This window comes from Antechinus flavipes, chromosome 2, assembly GCF_016432865.1.
Source record: "Antechinus flavipes isolate AdamAnt ecotype Samford, QLD, Australia chromosome 2, AdamAnt_v2, whole genome shotgun sequence".
Taxonomy (NCBI): domain Eukaryota; kingdom Metazoa; phylum Chordata; class Mammalia; order Dasyuromorphia; family Dasyuridae; genus Antechinus; species Antechinus flavipes.
The window spans coordinates 579,679,659-579,702,200 of NC_067399.1; the positions used below are offsets into that span (position 1 = coordinate 579,679,659).

The 22,542-nt window shown below is 45.1% G+C and overlaps 1 protein-coding gene across 2 annotated transcripts in view; it reads right to left on the bottom strand.

The window, feature by feature from the left end:
• Positions 1–608: 608 nt before the first annotated feature.
• Positions 609–22,542, bottom strand: part of FBXW4 (F-box and WD repeat domain containing 4) — a 118,360-nt gene continuing 96,426 nt past the window's right edge. The window contains exons 6-9 of one of the 2 annotated variants that reach the window (XM_051981264.1): positions 17,982–18,047; positions 3,069–3,209; positions 1,627–1,768; positions 609–1,416 (exon numbers count right to left, since the gene is read on the bottom strand). In XM_051981264.1, the coding sequence (XP_051837224.1) occupies positions 1,300–1,416; positions 1,627–1,768; positions 3,069–3,209; positions 17,982–18,047 (466 nt within the window). In that variant the 3' untranslated portion in view covers positions 609–1,299. The remainder of the gene's footprint in view (positions 1,417–1,626; positions 1,769–3,068; positions 3,210–17,981; positions 18,048–22,542) is intronic. The other variant, XM_051981265.1, reaches the window with a different exon arrangement.

The window sequence follows — 22,542 nt, forward strand, 5'->3', positions numbered from 1 at the left end:
ATTTCAGCACAACCTGGTCTCCAGTAGCATTGGTGTAATTGAGCAGGAAGCCCAGTGGCCAAGAATATGGTGATGTGATGAGGCAAAATTCTTATGGATTTCTGACTTTCTGAATGTGATGTAAAGTCAAGGTTGATGCTAGAAAGAAGCCTGGTAAAGTTAGTTTAACAAGGAGCACATCACACTCTCAAGAATGAAAACACACAGAGCAAGGCCTAACTATCCTTCAAGCCCAAGGAGGAAGTTGCATACCCTGATCAGTTGGAAAGATAGGCTGATGGACAAGAGTTGTAGTGCATGCTACCTACCCTCATTCCAAGGTGGGAAGGGGGTGAGAATGAGTATTCACAAGACTTACCAGTAGAATTACAAAAAAGGACCCTAGTAGGCAGAAGCTACAGCTCCTAGAAAGGATATATATAAAAAAATGGAAAAGACGGGAGAACACAGAGCAGTGGCCCTGTTCTATAAAAATAAAACTTTCCCTGCCCAAAGTTAACTGAGGAAGCTCTTGTGGTCAAGGTGGGAAATGGAAGCTAAGAATTAGGACCTAATTTTCTACTCCTAAAAGCAAGCCAAATCTCAATCTGCTAATAGAGTTGCCAGAATCCACATTAACAGCTAAGGTTTATTTAAAAAAATAAATTAAATTAAAAATATAATTTCCCATAGAACCCCACAAACAGGGCCAGGCCAGAGAGACTGGCTCAGAAATCAAACCAGCTGAATCTCCAATGTCCTCTGGTCTGCCTAAGGAGCTCAGGATCTGAATGCTTTCCAAAAAGGAGTCCCTACTCTTCTTCCCTCCCCAGGGGCTGGGCTTATTTCATCTACACATGGTCCTGATTGAAGAGTTGAAGACTGATCCCGTCCAGCAGGAAGGATAGTTAGAGAAGGTAGACAGGATACATGGGATGACAGGCCAACGGGGAAGGCTACGAAGGTTTCTTATGTCTTTGCAGGCCGATCATGGAGGCTTAGCGCACATGTTGGAGTACTGATCAAACTGCCTCAGGGTCCTGCAAAGACACAGTCCCCAGTCCAGACCCCACTCTTTTAGATTAGCAGCTTCCAAAGTGATTGGCTGGCTGGGTATGGACACAGGGAACAGCCCTTCTCCCAAATGGAAACATCAAGACTACCAAATGCCAATGGTCTTTGGTTTAAAAGCACAGAGCCCGGTGATCACAGGGTCATTTGGTTGCTCTCTTCAGGCCAGGACTAGGGAGGCTGATCCTGAGTAGGCCTTCTGCCTGATCTTGTGTGGGGAGGGGTCAGTTTACTGTGAAGGGGAGCCAGTCATGGAGTCTTGAAGTCAAGAACATGGAGGGCAGAGGCTACTGCTGCATAGAGATGGGTAGTGCTGAAACGCAGGCAGTAAACAGGGCTGCTGGTCGGAGATGACAGCGAGAAGGCCTGTGGGGACATAAGAAGGAGGGATGGCTCGCCCAGGTAAAGGAGGGGAGAGCACGGGTGGGTTCCCATTGGATCTCCGGGATTCATCCCTCCCTCCCGGAGCTTCCCTGCTTGCAAGCAGCTGGGGCCGAGTGGGAGCCGGGCCCAAGGGGGAAGTTGGGGCAGGAGCCAAGAGACCTGGCAGAAACAGGGAGGGGGCAAGAGACTCACATGCAGGCAGCCTTTCTGGCGTCGGTCCCACAGTCGCACCACGCCATAGTAGGAGGAGCCGCTAGCCAACATGTGATTCCCATCGCTCTGGACACAGTAGAGGGCACTGTCATGGGGCTCCTCCCACTCCATCACGCATTTCCTTTCCAAAAAAGGAACACAGGATGGTCAAGCACACCTCTTTACCCAAACCCACCAGCTAATGGACTCGGCACCAAGGAGTCCCAGTGCTTTTGTATCAGAGAATGGCAGCACTATAGAGCCTGGCCTAAGAGAAGGAGGAAGAATGAGCTTTCAAATATTTAACCAAAACAACCTACTGCAGGAAAAAAACCCCAAAACATAATTTCTCCCAAGAGTAATTGTGTCTGACTCCAGAGTTTTTTGAGGGTGAAAACAAATGTAGCTGAAAAAAAGAGTTGGGCAGGGGGCTCTTGATACAAGGAGTCTTCTGTGTGAAGTCTCCAAGCCTGCAGATATAATAATTCTTTGAGGTAATAAAAGAAAGTCAAGATGATGGGAAAGCCATTTAGGGCTATGTGAATGGTCAGATAGGGGCAGTGGCAGTTGAGTCCTATAGAAAAGCACAATATCATACATGTAGGGGCTGGAGAACTCCCAAGCTAGGACCCTAGGAAAGGGACTTGATACCACCAGACAGACTGGCCCCTGGGAGGTTATGGCCACACAGGCCACACAAAGGTATGCACAGATGCCCCACACATTCTCCTGGCCTAGGTCTTCATCTGCTCCTATGCACAGGTCATGGGTCTGCTGCTCCTCAAGGAGGTAAGGCCCAAAGACGGGCTCCTAGAATAACTCCCAGATTAGGGGCAACAAGGGACAGTGCTGAGGACAAATTGAAAGGCCAGTGATTTCCATCATGAAAGAAGGTGGCCAAGAAGGGTCAAAATCATCTGTAAAATGGTTAACACGGAGAAAGCATGTCTGTCTGTATCCAAAAATCCAGAAACTCTGGAATGAGTTATCTGCTTTGAAGCCAGAACATGTGACATTTAGGGCAAATTAAAGGAAGATCTAATTCACCCAGAGGGCTTATTACTTCTAGAAGATATATTACAGGCAGGAAATACACATGGATCCAAGTGAGTTCAGAAAAAAAATGACCAGTTACAGAGCCAGTCACATTTGCTAGAAGGAGCAGGGAATGTGCCTGGCCTTTGAGGCAGACAAGACAGTTGCCATCACGTCCCCTGGGCAGCAGAATCCTGGGGCGGACACGGCCTGACCCATGCCTGTGAGTAGTGACACAATCCCTAGTTACACTCTTAAGCCTTCCTCCACAATGGCTGAAACAACCTGGAGCTTTGTGTTCCTTGGCCCCAGCTATAGTTCCCAGAGCTGAGAGGGGAGACAGCCGGGAAGAGCGGGCAAAAGCTGCACAGAGCAGCTAACCCCACCCCTCTAGGAGCTGCACTCACTGGGAGCTGGTTCGGATGTCCCAGTATCGGATATAGGTGTCATAGCCGCAGGACAGCAGGGTTGAGGGTGTCTCATACAGGACATCCAGCACTCCGGCCCCTCGGTGAAAGTCCCGGCCCAAGTGTGTCATCAGCTGCCCACTGGAGAGACAGAGCAAGAGGTAAGAAGGGGACGAGTTCGGGGCATCATCATCTTGTCTAATTCTAGGGATGTCCCCCCAACCTTCAAGTGATTGCAAACAGACAAACTCCCCTGGAGCCTCTATGTGGGCTGAAGTGCTCCGCCTTTCCCCATGGGCCTCCTAGAATAAACAAAACAAACTGAGCTGGTCTGGGGAAGATGGTGAATTAACAACTTCACCCCAGATCCATCTCCCTGCCATAAGGACTCCCTGCTATTTCTACACCTGTGTACCAGGGGCCAGAGGAACTGGCTCCACAGCCCGGACCGGCCTGCCTCTTTCCCTGCTCAGGCCCTTTCACAACCCCCTAGAAAAGTGTTCAAATGCAGCAGGGAGGTTCAGCCCAGCCAGTCACACCTGCTTGCCTGGCCGCCTGCTGCCCAGGCTGACTCCCGCTCAGGACAATGAATGGGCTGTGCCAGAGAGGTCAGGATCTCCCCACACACATGTGGTTATTTTATAGTCCTTGATCCCATGGGTCACAACAGCTCTGAGCTGCCCGAGCCCAATGCCTTAATTCCTCCCTGTAATCTGGGGCTCAAACCTCGTCGGGGATAAAGACCACACAAAGGGAAAAGGGGAGTTTCGGGAGATGGTAAAACAAGTAAACACCTTTGTATCTGGGGAGAGAAATCGCTGAGAAAACAGCTTAGCAGCAGGGCCCTGTCGTTCCCAGCTCAGAAGGCAAAAGCCCCCCAGCCTCAGCCCCGGCCCTGGCCTGGCCCCCATCCTTCTCTCTGCAACAGCACGCCTCTGTGATCACAGCTCCTGGCCTGCTGGGCCCAGCCCGCTCCCCCACCCCTGCTCTCCAGAGAGCAGATTACAGGGAATAACAATTTCTTTGTGGCTGTGTAATTCCCTCCGTGACCGCGGCAGTGGGCAGCCACCTAGTCCCTGATGCCAGACCCCTAGCAACCATTTAGGGAGGCCTGCTGGTCCTAACAACGCCCCCCAACATCAAGTGCACCTGTTAATCCCTCCCACCCTGGGTTAGGTTGGGCCGCCAGGACATTGGATTTTGTGTTTTTGCAGGATAGGAAAGGAAAAAAGGAGACATTGAGTACTGAAGGCTCCCAACGCCAGAAAGTCTCTGGGCCTGACCCATTAACTCCTTCAGGGAGACAGAGAGTAGAGTGTTCATACCTGTAAACAAATCATAAGGGTCTCCAGACCTTAGCTTTGGGGAAATGGGAGAAAGAAACCCTGAGAGGAAAAAGAAATCCTATGGGAGAGGAAGAAAAACTGACTGGAGACCCTGAAGAACACCAAAATAGCCCAGAGGAGATGGGATGGCCGCCTGTAACATGCTCTGATTATCATTCTTTTCAGAACTTTCAGAATTATAGCCTTCAGCCACACTGCCTTTAAGACTGAAGAACTTGGGGACAATTTAGCAAGTCACTAGAGAATCAGGAGGAAGACCCTTTAATAAGAAAGCCACTCCCACCCCTGTTCAGCATCCACCTTAAGAGAGAGGACTACTAAAGAGAGGACTTTCCTTTCCCTCATTGCTGTGTTTTTGGTGTAACCCAGGACCAAGAGAGAAGCATCTCCTGCACACAATGTCACTGCCCAACTTAGACAACAGACAACATGAGCAGAAGACACAGGTCTGCTCAGTAAAGAGACTTCTCACGCCCCCAGGGAGTCCAGAGCAAGGTTGGGCAAGAACCTTGTCTCATAAAATCACCTCCTAATCTGACCAAGTGGTGGTTCTCTGGCTAGGTGGGAGCCTAGCTTAGGGCTGCCTCAGTTGACAGTCAGGCTGTTCTCACTCTAGTGGGTATAATCCCACCGGCACCTGGCCCTTGAGCGCTTGCACAGAGGCTCTGGGGACTGTGCTACTGAATGGGGGGGACACAATTCTCCCCCCACCCCTGGGTTTGGGTCCCATTTGGTGTACTCCTCCCCCTCTCCACCTCCCATTAGTGAGGTGGTGATGAGTGACTGAGGGGCTCTCTCCTTTAATCTGGAGAAGTAATTTCATGTTTGTTTGTTTGAAAGAGAAGATGAAAGGCTACGGGGGTGGGAAGCTGGCTTGGAGGGTAATTGGGGGAGAGGGGGGAGAGCAGGGCCCAGCGAGGACTGACTCACCCATTCTGAGGCATTAGGTACCCTGCCAAAGTCGGAGAGGAAGGGAGAGCACAAGTGCTATTTTCTTATCTAGCAGAAGTTAGGGCCACGGCTCTAGAGACCTGCAGATCTCCGTGGGCACAACAAACAGCTGGGAGTGTCAGGCTCTGGGCAGCTGATGAAATGCCCCCTAGCCCCAAGCTGGAATGTCAGCACCGGGGGCCCTAGGAATCAGGGACAAGTGCAGAGACCCCTACAAAACACTGTGGACCCAAGCGGTGGCCAGCTGCAGAGCCCTGAAGGCTGGGAGTGAAGGGGGTCAGGACTGGAGAACAGAGGTGGTCAGGCTGGAAGTTTGGTCCCCCCCCTTCGCACTCGGGTTCTCTGAATTGACCACACACACTTCAAATGGTCCAATAAAAAAGATACAATTTCTTTTACTTTCTTGCATCAGGACTCTCAAAGTTCTGTTGTGTGGGTGCCCGTGAGGTTAAGTTCAGAGTATAAACGGACACATTGGGCTCTGGGAAATGGCCCTTCTCTTCAAATAGAGCCCCAGCAGTGCCACAGGCTTCCTGCTGGGGCTTTGATTTGGGAAAACAAACAAAAATGGCACCGTAGACATCCCTCCCCCCCACTGCAAAGCTCTCCCCATGATCATCCCTACCACCAATTTAACTATAAAACCACTGTTGACTGCTGGGGCAGAAGAAGGCTAAGGGAAGGGGGAGGGGGACTGCCCTGACAATGGCCCCAAACTTTGGGGAAAAGGGGACAAAACAAGCTGTCTGTCTCCTTGTCTTCCCTCCTCCCAGGCCTCTTTTCTTAGCCCAAGTATGTTCTTCGAAAAAACGATTAGATTGCAATTTGTATAACACAGTGACCCCCAAATTCAGACATTTCACCCCTTTTCTCTGCAAAGAATGTCAAGAATGCTCCTCAGCCTCTCACCATCCAGAGGAGGAGGCGGGGAGGAGGGCTGAGTCCCTGGCTTCGAGCACCACTTGTGTGGGAACTGGGCAGCCATGCCGGAGCCCCTCTGGGTTGGGCGGGGAGGAGGGAGAGCACTGGGGGTCTCCTTTAGTGGAACAGACAAAAACCTAAAATAAAATCTGGATCCCAAGGCAAACAAAGCCATCTGCTTTCGTTAGGTATCTGGCTAATGTGTAGGGGGGACTCCCCATTCACCTCCTTTTCTCTCTCAACCACCAATTCTCTTTCGACCCAGGGAAAGATAAAGACAGATTGGACCATGTGTGTGAGCCTGATGAATGAGGCACTGCCTGGGATGGAACCTTCTCTTCATTCCCTCTTTTTAGGCGTTGTTTTCCAAGAGGCCTAAGAAGTAAAGCTAGAAGCTAGTTCTATTTTGCCCTCATACTCGTGAGAATCAGAAAAAAGGATGGTAGCCCTCTCCTAGCTGGCTCCAAAAGGGAATATCTTGACAATCCATCCTAGAGGGAAATGATTAAAAAATATGTATGGTGAAAAATCTTTACTTTAGGACAAATGGGGCTGTAGCTATATAGAGATAAACTAAGGGCTGACCTGAAGGCATAAAGAAAGCCTCCTTGAAGAGTAAGTTTTCAACAGCCTCAAAACCAGAGCTATCTGGAGAGATCTAAAGAGAACATGATCCTATGGAGAAATTCATACCACCCCCATTGATGCATCAATGACAAAGTAGCCATCCATGCCAAGAGGAAGAGGAGATGCTCCTCAAAGTCCCAAACCCAAGGCTTCCCTAGACGCAAATTCTCCTGCTTTTTCCTAAATTTCACAAGCTCCTTTTGTCTAGTCCACCCCAAAGTTGTATAAACCTCAGGAAGTTTCTACTCCTGGGGCAGTTCCTCTCTGAAAACCCATTCCACGGGGAAGCTTTCCCTGACCAAAACTTACCTGAGAAGGAAACTCCCAAAATTCTCACTTCACTCCTTACTCCACATCCCATGTACTTAATCCTTGTCCTGTTTCTGGCTTTGCTGCTTTCCCCCTACATCACCATGTTTTTGATGTCATTTTCACATTTTATGTCTGCACATGATTGTAAAATTCTAAATCATCAGCATCCCCATCCAACTAGTGTACATTTAAGTACAATAAAGACTTCCAGAGATCAGAATGGAAGAGTATAAACAAATGAAACCCTTATCCTCTCTGGGGAGAGAGTGGAAGAGGGTCCCACATCGGTGAGTGTATGTCCTGCAGGCACAAGAGATCTCAAGTAGGTGGGGAAGAGACTGCTAGAGGTGGGTGACTGACAGGAAGGGACAATAGAATAGGGCCAGGGATTTGGAATTAGGAGACCTGGGTCCAACTCTCAACTCTGCCATGTATTATTTATATTGACTAAGAGCAAGTCCCTTTACCTCTCTAAGGCTTATTTTCTTCATTTGTAAAATAGGATTAAAAGTTGCCTTGCCTTTTCACAGGGATATTAGAAAAAATGCTTTATAATTCTTTAATAATGATGATTATAACTACCCTGTAGAGCTTTTTAAGATTTGCAATGCACTTACAAATATTCTCTCATTTGACTTTTACAACAACCCTGGAAAGTAGCAGCTATTAATATTATCCCCGTTTTGCAGATGAGGAAACTGAGGCTGACAGTGGTTAAGTGATTTTTCCCAGGGTCACATGATTAATAAGGATCTGAGGCTGATTTGAACTCGGGTCCTCCTGAACCTAAGTCCAGTATTCTATCCACTGTGGCACTTGGCTGCTCATAGAGTTGGGATGTTCCACTATAAAGCAAACGGAGCCGCTGGACTTTTCTAAGTTGCCCCAGAGCCGTACCCGTGAAGCTGGTCCTGCCAGTCCCCCGGACTCCTTGGCTCCTCGGCCATCTGTGAGCTCTGTCCCTTCTCCATTCTGGCTCTTTGTTTCCCTCACTTCCCCTTGACCTGCCCAGAGCCTTCTCTCTCCAGGCTTTGCGCACCTGAGGAGAGGGATGGGGGAGGGCCGGCAGGCTGGGTCCCCGGGCAGTGGCGGGTGGAGGCCCTGCAGTCCTGGCCCACAGGCCCGAAGGGCCTCTCCTGAAAGCACAGGCGCGTACCCAGAGGCGCCCAGGCCAGGGTGCACACACGTGTTTAGACACAATGGCTCAAAGGCCCAGTCGTGAAGCAGCCCACTTTGTACTGCTAACAAGGGGAACGTAATTACAGGAAGGGGGCAGCCGGGCAGATAAAAGGATACAAAATTTCAACATCTGTTGCCATAAAGGGATAAGGAGAAGTGAAACGGCAAAGTATCAGTTTGGTGTCAGAGCCGGCAAAAAGCCGATTTCAAAGAGTTGAGGGAAGAGGGGACTGGGGGGGGGGGGGGAGGGAGCGAGAAAAAGGAGAGAGGAAAAAAAGAAAGAAATTACAGGGTTCCTTAAAGAGGTAAAAAGAAAATGAAAAAAGCTGTTGTCACTAATACTTTCAAAGGAGAGGGCAGGTACTTTAAAGAGGGGCTGTTCCCCTAATCGCTCTAAGCAGAAGCTGAGGCCTCCGGTGCACAGGGATGCTGGGGGAGGGGAGGGGAAGGGATGGGATGGAAACATCCTGCCCGAGGGTCACAAGCCATCCCAGATCGGGCAGGGGCCACATCCACGGCCTGCCTGTGCCCCCAAGGAGAGAGGCAGCCTTCCTCTCCGCGGCAGAAAGCTCCCTCCCCACCTCCCCAGCCTCCAGAGCCCAGCAGCTGTTGGAGGCTTTGACTATGCTAACCTGGGAGAGGGCTCTCCTCACTTGCTGAAACAAGCCTTAAACTTAGGGCGACTTTCAAGGAGAAAAAGGAAAGTGTACTTGAGAGGCTGAGGGGGCACAAAGACTCAAAGGGAAAGGCAAGAATGAGGGGGTGCCCAGCTTGTCTCTTTCTACTTTTATGAGACACAGGGGAGCTTAAGGGGAGAAGAGAGAAGGAAAATACCTAAAAAGCTCAGAGTAAGTGGGAGCCACACTTGGTCCTCAAAGAACCAAGATCCCCAGGGCGGAAAATGAGAAATAAAGGGAGCCCACTGGCCAGCTTGTTGTTTCTTAGGTCTTGGAGCAGACCCCAAGAACAAAAGCCAGCAGAGGCTGTTTAAGAAACTTAAGAGAGATTAGAATTCATGAATGGTCACAGCTCAATTCTGAGTGAGACTAAGGGCCTACTATGGGCAAAGCACACTCCAAGAGGAAATGGACAGTCCTATATGCTCAGGGAGCTTATCCTTTACAAGAGGGATAAATATGAACACAATAAATACAGTATAAGGTAGGACAGATAAATGTGACAAGGAGGTGTAAAACCTAGTAAAAAGGTCTAAAACTCTAATATAGCCTGAAAAGGAAAAGATTGTTCTAAATTAGAGTAAAGGGATGAGAGAGAGAATCATAGTGGGCCTCATAGCCTATGACCTTTGGCCCTAGAAGAAAAAGATTTCAACAAGGTTAAGAGGGAGTACATATGTCTTAAGGCAGTAAATGGCAAATTAATTATCAATTAATGGACACTGGAGTACTTGAGGGCCAATGCCAATAAGTAAGGCTGAGTTGGGATATGCAAATTTGGGCTTTGGGCTATGTTAACTAATATCTGATTAAAAGCAAACAGACCAGCAGTGTCATTTTTTTTTAAGAAAAGAAACCAAATGTACAAGTTAGGAAAGCCCCCTAGAGAGTACATGAGGCATAGGCCACATCAACATTTTAATATTATGCCTTCCATAAAGCCCACTATCTGTATTTCGCACAGCCTTTAGGGCATGTTGAGCATTCAGACGGCAGCTGACAAGATCAATAGGTGGTAGCTGAGCTCTGCAGCCCTTCACATAGCTCAGGACACATAATTAACCCAAGATTTTGTTCACATATGGCTAGAGGAACAGGAGATGATGGGCTTATTCTCAGGGATTCTTTCCGCCCAGCATCTCAAGAGTAAGATAGTTTTGGCAAGCCCCTCTTCCTGGGGTCTCCCCAAAAAACATACACTCCGTAGTAGCTATCTCTATAACCAAAGGCCAATACTGTCTGAAGTGAAAGAGACCAAGGCACAAAGGTCATCAGCTTTAAATCCTTAGGGAGTGTATTTGAGCCCCAGAGGTAGAGCCACCAGACCACCTACCACTCCCATGGTCAGGGAAGCCCACTTGGGAGCTACTGTTCCCCTCAACCCCAGAGAATATTGGTGAGTCAATTTATAAACTCCCCAAAGTTCAGTAATGACCCCATATCTGTGTTCACAGGTAACGTCAGGAGAGAAAACAAAAGCAGGATCTCCTTCCTAATCCAAGATGTCCAGAAGTGCTAGCACTGAGGGGCCAGAAGAAAAAGAACGAGCTGTCTTTCAGAACAGGCGCTGTGTCTCTTCTCCCTACCACTCTCCACACCTGCATCACTCCCCCAAAAGTGCTGAGTTCTGGATGCAAAGGAAACGGGGAATTCCCAGAAAGGAAGCCTGAAGGAGTAATGAGTGCAGGAAGTGGTGGGACCTTCCTGCTCCTGACAGGATGAACATCCACCCAGAAGACTCCTAAGGGGGGAGTACTAGACCTTGGAGAGCGACAGAAGGACTCGGGAGGGACAGTCAGGGAGGCTAGAGGGCAAACACCATCGGCTCGGACACTGGCAGGGGTGCGATCCTCACTGGGCCTGCTTCCCCACAGTAATAGCGTTAGTGCTAAAGAGCTATACCGAGGCACATAGTTATACATAGTGACTTCTTGCCCACCATTCATTTGTTCAAAAGCCTTGGTTACGTGCCTGCCATGAGCCAGATGCTTGGCTAGACTCTGGCCTTCTGTTCTTTCAGGGAGAGGCAGCATCCACTTTCAGGAGGTGGCCTGAGAGCTGGGGCCAAGCACAGCGTGGTCCAGCCTCCTCAGCCCCCTCCCACTCCCAGCCCTGTCCCTCATTCTTCAGTCCATGAAGGGAAATTTTAAGAAGTAAGAAATTGGCAAGAAGCACGCTAGTCTCAGAGCAGGTCGCTGGCAGGAGAAATACTGCTCAGAGAAGACCCTTCCTCCTTTCTGTACTCCTCCCCCCTCCCAACATACATGAAAGGAAAAATCCAGTGGCTCCTCGCATTTCAACTGTGACAGGTTAAAAGCAAAGAATCCATCCCACACTGAAGCCAGAGTAGCCGGCCAGGTCCTGCCGGCAATATTGTTCCACCTTTCGGATTGGCCTGTCAGTCAGGCTTTGGCTTTATTGAAAGATCAAACTCCATCCTGCCTGTTCATTACCTTAATCCTATTTTCTACATGGCTTTATTATCTGTTTGGGCTTCTCTGGGAAAGGCAGCAACAGAAGTCACCCTGTCTCTGTCCACCTGCCCCCCACCCCGCTCCTATGCCTAACCCCCTCAACAGCAAAGTCCATTAGGACCCCAAGTCCAAAGCACACTTTCTGGCTCTAGTTCTTTAGGTCAGAACTTGAAGTAAAATAGGGCCAGTGAGTGGAAAACAGTATGTCACCTCCAAGATAGCACCCCTGATCCAAGTAAATGTAGTGCTTCTAATTCCAGGAAGACTCAAGGAGAAAGCCCAGTTCCAGTAGAGAAGGAAGACTCACTCTGTTTAACACAGGAGCTCAAATTCAATTTTCTACAAATCTAGTTCAAAACATACAGGTTCAGGTCCAGCTTGAATAATGATGTAAGAAGCTTGTTTTCTTCCAATAAATATTTATTGAGTACCTATTATGTGCAAGGTCCTGGGCTTGTTGCTATGATCAGTGGATGATTTCTAAAGTCTTTTCTAATTATAAATTTTATTATCCTGTGATTCTGTTAAAAATACAGAATTTGAATTCAAATGTAACTAAGGGTATGACATTTGGGGTTCTTTCTCTCTTCAATTCAGAGTTTCAAGCCTCTCACTAACAGTCCCTACTGTAATTATGGTGTCAGCAAACTTCAGGGGGAGCGTTAATGTGATCATATATGGTCTTTGTGAAATGGAAGGGTCATCAAAGAGGATTCCCTGAAGTCCCATTTTCATGAACTTCTCTGTCAGACACCATGATTTCTTTGCAGCAGACAAGAGTCCAACTCACTTTCAGGTGCCAATTCAATCAGGATTTGCACCAGCATCACTAGGAATAAAAGCCAAGGTATCTAGCCTCTTCCGCAGCACTTGCTTCAGGTCAGAAACCCAAAGATCCACAGAACACATGGAGATCTGCACCCTGCCCCACCCCACTCTTCTTAAAGAATGAATAAAACTTCTATCATCAGCAGAGCCACTAATACACCATTCCATTTTTAGCACCTTGCAGGAACTAAGTTTTCTGATGGATAACTTGAAAGGGCAACTAGGAGAAGGGATTATGTTAACTGAAGGGGGGAAAAAAACTTGCATCAAGTATCTGTTAAGGTAGTCATGATATCTAGAGAACGTCCATAAACATGTGACACCGGGGCTACTGCTCCTCAATGGACAAGTGGTTAAAGGAGACAAACAAGGGATAGGGACTGGATGTCTAATTTCAATGATAGAAGAAATTCCCCAGGTGAGGGAAATTTCCTCTACTAATGCAGGTTAGCACCTCCTCTAACACTGATAGTCTAAGAGAGCTGCCCATATTCATACCTCCAGGATATGTCAGAAGTCAAACTTGAACTGGGACCTTCCTGACTTCAAGGCCGGCTTCCTACCCACTACACCACACTGTCTCTCATCAAGAACAAACAATTCTCAAAAGAATCATCAACCATTAAGAACAATATAAAATAACGCATTACTAGTAATGCAAATCCATATAATTTTGACTTCTTACTTCACACCCAGCAAAGTGACAAAAAAGGGGGAATAGTCTATATTGGAAGGACTATGGAACGACACACTTGGTGTATCATCCTTCTGGCACACTTGATGGATCTATGAATTAAAGATACCAGCTAACATTTATATAATGCTTACTATATGCTGAGCACTGTGCTAAACACTTTATTTACTGTCTCATCTGATTCTCACAACAACCTTTACAAGTGAGAAAACTGAGGCAAACAAGCTGGGTGACCTGCCCAGGGTCACACAGCTAGTTAGTGTCTAAGGCTGGATTTGAACTCAGGTCCTCCTGACTCCACTTAATATACTACTCAGATGAATTAATCTAGTCATTCTGGTGTGATAATGCTAAGAACGTGACTAAAATGTTCATCTCATTTGACCCAGTGGGACCTGTTAGAGTATAATACACCAAGGCAATCAAAGATAAAATGTAAGCTCTTATCGATAACAAACTATTGTTAGCAGTGCTTTTTGTTGTAGTAAAGAATTAAAAAGCAAAAGTATTCATCTTGTGGGGAATAGTTAAGCAAATTATATGAATGTAAAAATAATGTTTTATCATAATGACTATAATGATGTAAATAGGGGGAAAAAAATCAAAACACTTGAACTGTAATGACCAAATTTGGCTCCCAAGAAAAGAGATGGTAGAGGATACAGATGTGGAACTTTGCATAAAATGTCAGACACTGACATGTTGTTTTGTTTTGTCAAATGACTTTTTTTTCTTGTTCATTTTGATTCTTTGTTATGAGGAATGGCTCTTTAGATGAGGGAGAGGAAAGGGAAATATTGGAAAATAAAAATAAAATCTAACAATACAATTAAAAAATATTTTTTACAGCATCTGCTTTTGTGGAGTGGCTGTAGCCCTCACCCTCTTTCTTGGAGTAAGACAGACCGGGTTGAAATGAAAAGTACACAAAAGTTGGAGTGGAGAATAAAGGAAGAAAAATACCTGGAAAAAGTTTCACATCTCCACTCAACAATGAGCCAACAGACCTAAGATCTGTACTGACTTCACCCTACACTAACCATTGGTCACAATGGCTGTGACCAACTCAGTTGAGTTTTCATGGATCCCAAGATTACAATTCCAGATATGAAAGACAACAGTTGGATCCAATCCTTTCTTTACTGGTACATAACTCAATCCTCAGGATAACTACTTTCCCTCAACCTTCTTAAGCAAGTTGGAGGGCTCATCCCCTCATTATCTCAATCAAATGAATAGCATTCTCCTAGGTGACAAATTATCCCTATCCCACCCATTTGTCCCTCATTCCTGCCCCAGTTCTTTCCTCTGACCCTAATTTCCTCTTCTGATTATATCTATTAAGCACATACTATATATTCTCGTTTTTGTTTTGAGAGATATCCTTAAGTCCCTTCTGCTCTTTGTTTTTTTCCTTATTTACTAGGTGACAGAGAGACATTAACAGAGGACCTCTACTCCACAGAGAACAATGGACAAATACACCTTGTATTTAGTTATAGAGAGGCATTCTTTAAAAGATTCTTCCCCAACTTGAGAAGCTTTCCCACACACATTTATTGGGTGGCTTCAACACAGTGATGCCTGAAATAAACTGTCCTCAAAGTCTATGTCTAACTGGTCCCTGAGAAAGCACCTCAAAGAGTGAAAGCCTTTTAAATGTGAAATGACTGATAATGCATTAACAATGACATCTTCTTAATTAAAAATTAAGGGCTGGGTAAAACAGGAAAACTAGATTTAATAATAGTTCCAAAAGACTCAACTAAGTAATATCAGGTAGGTCACCGATTCTCTCAGAGCCTTGGTTTATTCTTGTATAAAGCACCTTTCTGATTCACAATGATGATGTAAGAAAATGTGGATGAGAGACCAAGAGTGACAACAATAAAGAATTAATAGAAGGGATATAATATGAAATTGAGGAAAGTAATAAAAAAGCTGGAGAGAAAAACAAAGGAGGGAAAAGGAAGAATAGTGGCAGTAGGGTTATTTCTTGGTGGTAAGAAGAAGGGAAAGTTATTATGGAGAAATCTGGGAGAGAAAAAAAGAAAATCAGAAGGAGCTTGGCAAAGGGATGTTTTGGATGGCTGCTTCAAAAGGCATTTGGGCTAAGAAAGGTCAGAAAAAAAAATGACAAGAGAGCTTTGAAAGTTACATATTAAATTTATTAAAGAAGTAAATAGAAAAGTAAGCTCTATGTAATAGGTTTGCAGTTTCATATGCTATCCTCTCTTTATGTTTTGATATGGATATTCTCATTTTATCTGGTGTTTGTTAAGGTCAAAATAAAAAAAGAATGAAAAAGAAATTTTTAAAAGATATCTGAAAGTGGAGGGCAGCACAAGATGTAGCAAAGACAGAAGATAGAGGCAGTGTTAAATCAGTGTCAAAATAAGTTAATATTAAAAGGGAATTTGGAAAGAATTGGGATCTAGAGGAAAAGCAGTCATGGTCCTAAGAGACAATACAAAATCAAAACAGGTTCCCACAAAAAGAAAGAAATTCTGGCTTCCATTGGACCTTTCAGAGACCAGCCCTGCTCCTTCCAGTTAGCTGAAGCCCTGCTGAGACCTAGCCTAAATTTCACAGAGATCCAAAAGTCCTGGACTAACTGGCTTCTTGGGACCTAAAGTCTTTGAGGTGTCCTTAGAATTTTGGCCAAGTACAATATCCCTGCTGACTTTTAACTTTTCAGAAGTTCTATCATCTACCATCTTTCTCCTCCCAGCCACGGCACTAAGGTCTTTAGCTCCTCCACTTGGCTCTGACACGGAGCAGTTGCCACTCTACGAGGCTCTGTCATCGCTATCACCCTCTGGGCAGATCACTGAGATCTGATTCCCAGTAGCTAAAAGATCTCAGGGGCTTCTTCACAAACAAGTTGAACTATGACATTTAAGCACTGAGCATTAAGATTTCCCTTTCCTTCAAAGCGACAAAAATACAAGACAAATACATTGCACAGTTCCCCCCAAGCTCTTCTTGGACAAGAAGCACAAAGTTTCAGAGTCAAGAGACAATGGAAGGCAAGGCAGTTTAATGACAGGGTGCAAGGTGGGCACAGGAATGCCACCCAAAGCAGACAGTGTTTAACAAACAAAATGTCTAAACTGCAAGGGCATCTTCAGGAAAAAGGGGATATGGAAGAGTGACTCCTCCTGAGACAACAAACAGTCACAGGGACCACAGGGTTGGAAAAGAAGCCAGGCCACTGACCATTAGGTCAGTGGCCAAAGAGCACAAGCAGGCAGTCTGAAAAAAGATAGTTCTCACAGACTACTCCAAGCCACTAAAAAGAAAAATAAATATGACAAGCACACAGAGGGACATGGTACTCAAGATCCCCACTCTCTCTTTCCTTTCCTCAGGTTGATCCCTCCTCAATGTCTTTGGGTGATTTTTTCTCCAGCTTACAGTCACAACACATGTACCTGAGGCTCCTTTCTGGCCCTTTCCTCTTCACCCTCTCCCACGGATTCAGTGGGAGACAGTCAATGCCAGAAATCGAGGAGTTAAATGCCAGGAAGCCAGGGTGGAAGAGTACTTCATAAGGAAGAAGGTATAAAAAGATCAGAAAGGCAGGAGGAAAGTAGCTTGAAATGTTAAACAAAGTATCTGGTATTTGATTTTGAAGGCAATAGTAAGCCTCAAGAGTTTGGGGAAGGGACAGGATCAGATTTAAGTTTTAAAGAGAGAAACTTGGGGCAGGCAGGGCCCTCAGCTGGCTGCTGCAGTTGGTTATGAAGGGGGCGAGCAGGCCTGAATAAGAATGGTAGCAATCTCAGAGGAGAAAAGGGGTCAAAAGAAGATACTGCAGAGACCAAATCCACAGGGTTGGGTAGAAGGGAGGAGGTGAGACAGGGAGGCATCCTGAGCGACTCCTAGGCATCAAGCCCGAGGGACAGGAAGAATGGGGTGGCTCTCTCAGTAATAGGGCAGTGAGGGGAGGGTTTAAAGGGAAAGACAATGAGGTCCATTTTGGATGGAATGAATTTAAGATGTCTACTGGCCATCTAGTTCAAAATGAAAGGCAGCTGTAGATATTTTCAGACATGGCTAATTAAATGATTGATTTTGCTGGACTTATTTATTACTAGGGAGAAAGCACTCATTCCAATGGTGAGGGCAGGGACATCACTGACTAAACAGTGATATGAAAAAAGAAAAGAGAAATCATTAAACCTCTAAAAACAAGAGGAGCTGAACTTGTGACCAAGCAGAAGAACTCTAAATACATACTTATCAGTCCCATGACATCAGCTTTGCTCTTGGCAGCTCCAAGTCTCAGTATGTCAGCTGTAAAAGGACAGACTTTGCCCAAACTATCTATAAAGTCCCCAAATCTGACACTCCGTAATTCTATCAAAGGAAAAGTAAAGGAGACAAGCAAAGGTTAGAGAAAACGAGGAAGACAGCAAGCTAGAAAAATGCTTTCACCAGTTCAATGAAATGTGGTTTTTAAAAAAGATTTAAAAAATTAATCAGATGGAAACATATTACTGTTAAAAATAGTAGGTACCTAGTTTAAATATTCTTTATAACTTTTTTCATTTGTTTGAAGGCAGCACAAGTTTCTTCTTAAAAAAAAATCTGTAAAGATAAATGGGATTGTGTGGACACAGTGCTAGGAGTTCCTCAGGAGAAAGGTCTATAAATCCAAGCTATTATAATAATAAATTATAAGTCCAATTATTTACATATTATAAATTATTTCAACACCCTCCTAACCACGTGACAAAGACTGAGGATATTATGTCTCCCACATATGAGGTTGTCCTTGGACCATCCACCTGGAGTAAAGGTAGAATCAGAAAGAGCCTAGTTTTTTTTCACCTTCTTTGTTTCCCATCCCCCAAATCCCTGATGCAGAGGGAGGCATGCAACTCAGAAAATTCTCTTACCTAGTGAGGTCCCAGATTCTTAGGGGTGAGACATGTCCACAACAAGCCGTCCCTGTCACAAAGGAGCTGCCAAACAAAGTGAAAATACAGTCAGGCCTAGCTTGTTGGAACTTGTGGCAAAAAAAAAAAAAAAATGGCAACACAATCTGAAATGTCTTCCTCATTCTCTAATGGATCTCGAGGTCAAGCTAGAATTGGAAGACCAGTGAAGGAATAAAGAAAGAGGTTGGGGGGAGTACCCTGGCTTGTGGGAAAGCACAGAGACCAAAAATGGAAGTTATCTACATCACTATAAAATGTGCTCATCAATGTTATTTGTAAGCATGATACTTTGCCCCAGACTAGATTCCCAGTCAAACAACATTGCAGCATACGTGTAACAAAATAGATAACTACAACTTTCTAACGGAAATCCAATCTGGTCATTTGGGAGAGTGTGAATTTATTCTGTATTATTTCAGTTTCCTATGCAAATTGCATTCCTTCCCATCCTAATTATACTAGGTAAAAACTCTCTTCTATATAACTTCATTTTGGGGGGACACTCATATTTTCAGGGTGAAGGAATGCTAAAAGGGCTTGGGAATATAATAAAAAAGATGGGAGAAATATAATAAATTGGAAAAGCTAGAAATTGTGGCAATGAAAAGTTTTATGTGGAAGGCAAGAAATATGACTCTGTTTTTAAGTTTCCTGGTCTATGTTTTTGCTCCCGTGTTCTGAGCCAAGTGCCAGTTTCATGGGCCGGCGGCATCCGTGAGGAAGAGGCCCAGAGTAGTGAACCTGGCTGGTGGCAGCCCTGGAATTAGAAATCACAGCTGCAGCAATGTTCTTTGTGCAGTGTCCCTAGGCCTGGCTGCTGCTTTGTTACATGACCACAGGGCAGGGAAATGGGGGTAGCCAGAGCACAAAAGCTGAGAACAACAGAGTCCCGAGTTCCTGAGGGCCATGTCCCTACACGTCCAGCATGGGGGGGGGGGGGGGGGGGCTGGACACCAGCTCTCCAGGCTGGTGCTTGGCAAAGAACAAACAATGATAATGATACCCTGCTAACAATGTGGGGAAACAGCAGTTCAACAGCACCCAGCCCCAGCACCTGCTGCTCTCTGATCCCACTGGTTTGATGGGAGAGATAAAATTCTAAGAACCATCCTGTAGAAAGCAAAAGCACCAGGGCAGGGAAGGAAGTATTGGGGTGGAGCATGGGCAAGTCACTGACATAATCAAAATGGCAGAGCTGTAGGTTAAATTTTCTAGAACCAATAAAAGTTCTTCTTGAGCCGTTCTTACCCCATCTGTTTAGCTACCTGGAGCTAATTCCTCAAGCTATGTGTATGCTCTCATTCCTCCCGCTGTCCTTAAGCCAGGAGACAAAAGTGCACGTCAGGGAGAGTTCGCTGGGGCTGCCATTGTGAGCCCCAACCTGGGAAGCACCTTCCTTCTGGGGAGCACTCTGAAAGATGAAGCCCCAAACTACAAAGCCAAGGAGGTGTCATGCCCCCGCCCACCCCCTGCCCTGACATTTTTCACTTTAGTATAATCCATTAATAACTAGTAAAGCCAATTACCTGGGGTCGGAAACATAATAGCTGCTTGGAAATCATTCAAGCAAGCAATTGGGCTCTTCAGAACTTTGAGGGGGTGGGGAGAAAGCCATCAGAGACACAGGCATTTCTTAAGAAGGTCTGTAACAGACCTCTGACTGGCTATAGGTCTAAATTAGTGACAAGGTAAGTCAATAGGGAGGGAGATGGGAGGAACCTGAAACTTTAATCCCTGCCACTCCAGCAATGCTGACCTCCCAGCGGGCTTGTGGAAGGTCTGGAACCCATCTTTCCAGCCTCCTTTTCCTTTCCCCACTTTGTCTGCCCTGTCCCGGCTCTAAGAAGGGGAATGGCTCCGAGATTCAAGGTGCCTCGCGGTTTCTTCTATTAAGAGGCATTCTGTAAAACGGGTGATTGTCTTTTCAAATCCAATTCCTATTCTCAGTAGCCCCTCTGCCTTCTGTGTTTCTTAAATTACAGTGGTGCTTATAAGTGACTTAGTTATTTCAATACTCACTGAGTCTGTGATCTCATCAATATGAGAAGAGCCATAACTAACAATTCTAAAGTCCCAAGACAAACAATGCATATGGTGCCTTTAAATGAACTCCAAAGGTAAACTGAGTTAGGGTAGGAGGGAATGGGGGGAGTGAATCTTACAAAAGGAACTTAGTCCTGACTACACAAGAGTCTTGGAGAGGAAGGGATGGCTAGGAGGAGACAGAGGTCCCAAGACACTACTTTCTATAGGACAGAAATTCCAGTATACCATAAGACAAGAGAGCAGGGAATGAAGGGTGGAAAAAATATAGAGGCAAGAGTCTCTCTGGGGTATAGAAGCCAGCCATAGAATAAGGGAAGAAAGCACTATCTTTTTGTAGTTTCCTTTATAAAATTCATTATTCTTGCCAACTAGACAACAAGTTTTTGAGTTTTCAAATGAAATTATATTTGTAAAAAGTAATTATCACAGATGCCTGTCAGGCACCTTGTAGGCACATAAATGCCTATATAAATGTTTATTCTCTTCCCATTCACCCTTCCCCTTGTGTCTTATGGAAAGTATACAATTGCTATTAAAAAAACTGGTAAATTTCAGTGCCCTGGAACAAAGTCTTGATTGGCCCCATTTTAGTAATAGTTGCAGTTGTGGTTATTATTTCCAGCGGTACAGATTTAAGTCTTCCCATTCTGTACAATTCTTGTCACTGTTTTCCCATAAAACCTCCATGAGAGTGTACTCAATGAAGTAGAGGCCTTCCTCTTAAGTCTCGAGGCAGCATATGCCCCAACCCTTCTCTTCACCTCACTTGCCTTTTCGGTTGATATCTTTTACACTTCTGTACAGTTTTTGATTGGGGATATGATATACCCTATCAATGTCCACAAAATTTCTCTATGCTGCTCTTTGGGTGGCCCATAAAGTTCATTCTTTGGAGAGTATAGCATTCCATGATTCTACTGCCAAAAGCATACTAGTATTAAAAAAAAAAAAAAAGACTTCATTTTGAGAAGACTGGGCTCATTCTCCAATTGATAAATGGTCAAAGGATATGAACAGACAATTTTCAGAGGATGAAATTGAAACTATTACCACTCATATGAAAGAGTGTTCCAAATCATTATTGATCAGAGAAATGCAAATTAAGACAGCTCTGAGATACCACTACACACCTGTCAGATTGGCTAAGATGACAGGAAAAAATAATGATGAATGTTGGAGGGGATGCGGGAAAACTGGGACACTAATGCATTGTTGGTGGAGTTGTGAACGAATCCAACCATTCTGGAGAGCAATCTGGAATTATGCCCCAAAAGTTATCAAACTGTGCATACCCTTTGATCCAGCAGTGTTTCTATTGGGCTTATATCCCAAAGAGATACTAAAGAAGGGACAGGGACCTGTATGTGCCAAAATGTTTGTAGCAGCCCTGTTTGTAGTGGCCAGAAACTGGAAATTGAATGGATGCCCATCAATTAGAGAATGGCTGGGTAAATTGTGGTATATGAATGTTATGGAATATTATTGTTCTGTAAGAAATGACCAGCAGGATGAATACAGAGAGGACTGGTGAGACTTACATGAACTGATGCTAAGTGAAATGAGCAGAACCAGGAGATCATTATACACTTCGACAACGATATTGTATGAGGATGTATTCTGATGGAAGTGGATTTCTTTGACAAAGAGACCTAACTGAGTTTCAATTGATAAATGACGGACAGAAGCAGCTACACCCAAAGAAAGAACACTGGGAAACGAATGTGAACTATCTGCATTTTTGTTTTTCTTCCCGGGTTATTTATACCTTCTGAATCCAATTCTCCCTATGCAACAAGAGAACTGTTCGGTTCTGCAAACATATATTGTATCTAGGATATACTGCAACATATCCAACATATAAAGGACTGCTTGCCATCTAGGGGAGGGGGTGGAGGGAGGGAGGGAAAAAAAAATCGGAACAGAAACGAGTGAATATAAAGTAATTATTAAATAAAAATTAAATTTAAAAAAAAAAAAAAAGAGAAGACTGGGCTCATTAAAAGCACCTTTTCTTCTTCCAATTACATTCTGGGCCCAATTTTTTGACCATCTGTACTGAAACAATGAATCAGCTCTATGAACTATCTATTCAATAGTATTGTCATAGAATACCAGGACAATGGTCTGCCAAACTCTTTGGAGTAATCATGGAGCTCATTTAGGAAGCTCTAGTGTTTTAGGGCATAATGAAATTAGCATGTCTTCAATATCAAAAAGAGTTCATCTATAAGGAATTCCTTTTCCATTTTGCCTGTGTGTGTGATAGAGGATGGCAGAATAAAAAATCTAGACCTGGAAGGGCCCTTGTACAATCCCCTCATTTTTCAAATGAGGCAATTAAGTCCCAGAGTGGTGAGTGCCTTGCCCTTGTAAGTGACAGAATCTACATTTGAATTCAGGACTGGAGGATCCATGTTAGCACTCTACATTCAGTTCTCTTTCTATTGTACCATGTTCCTTCTGTCTTCTACAG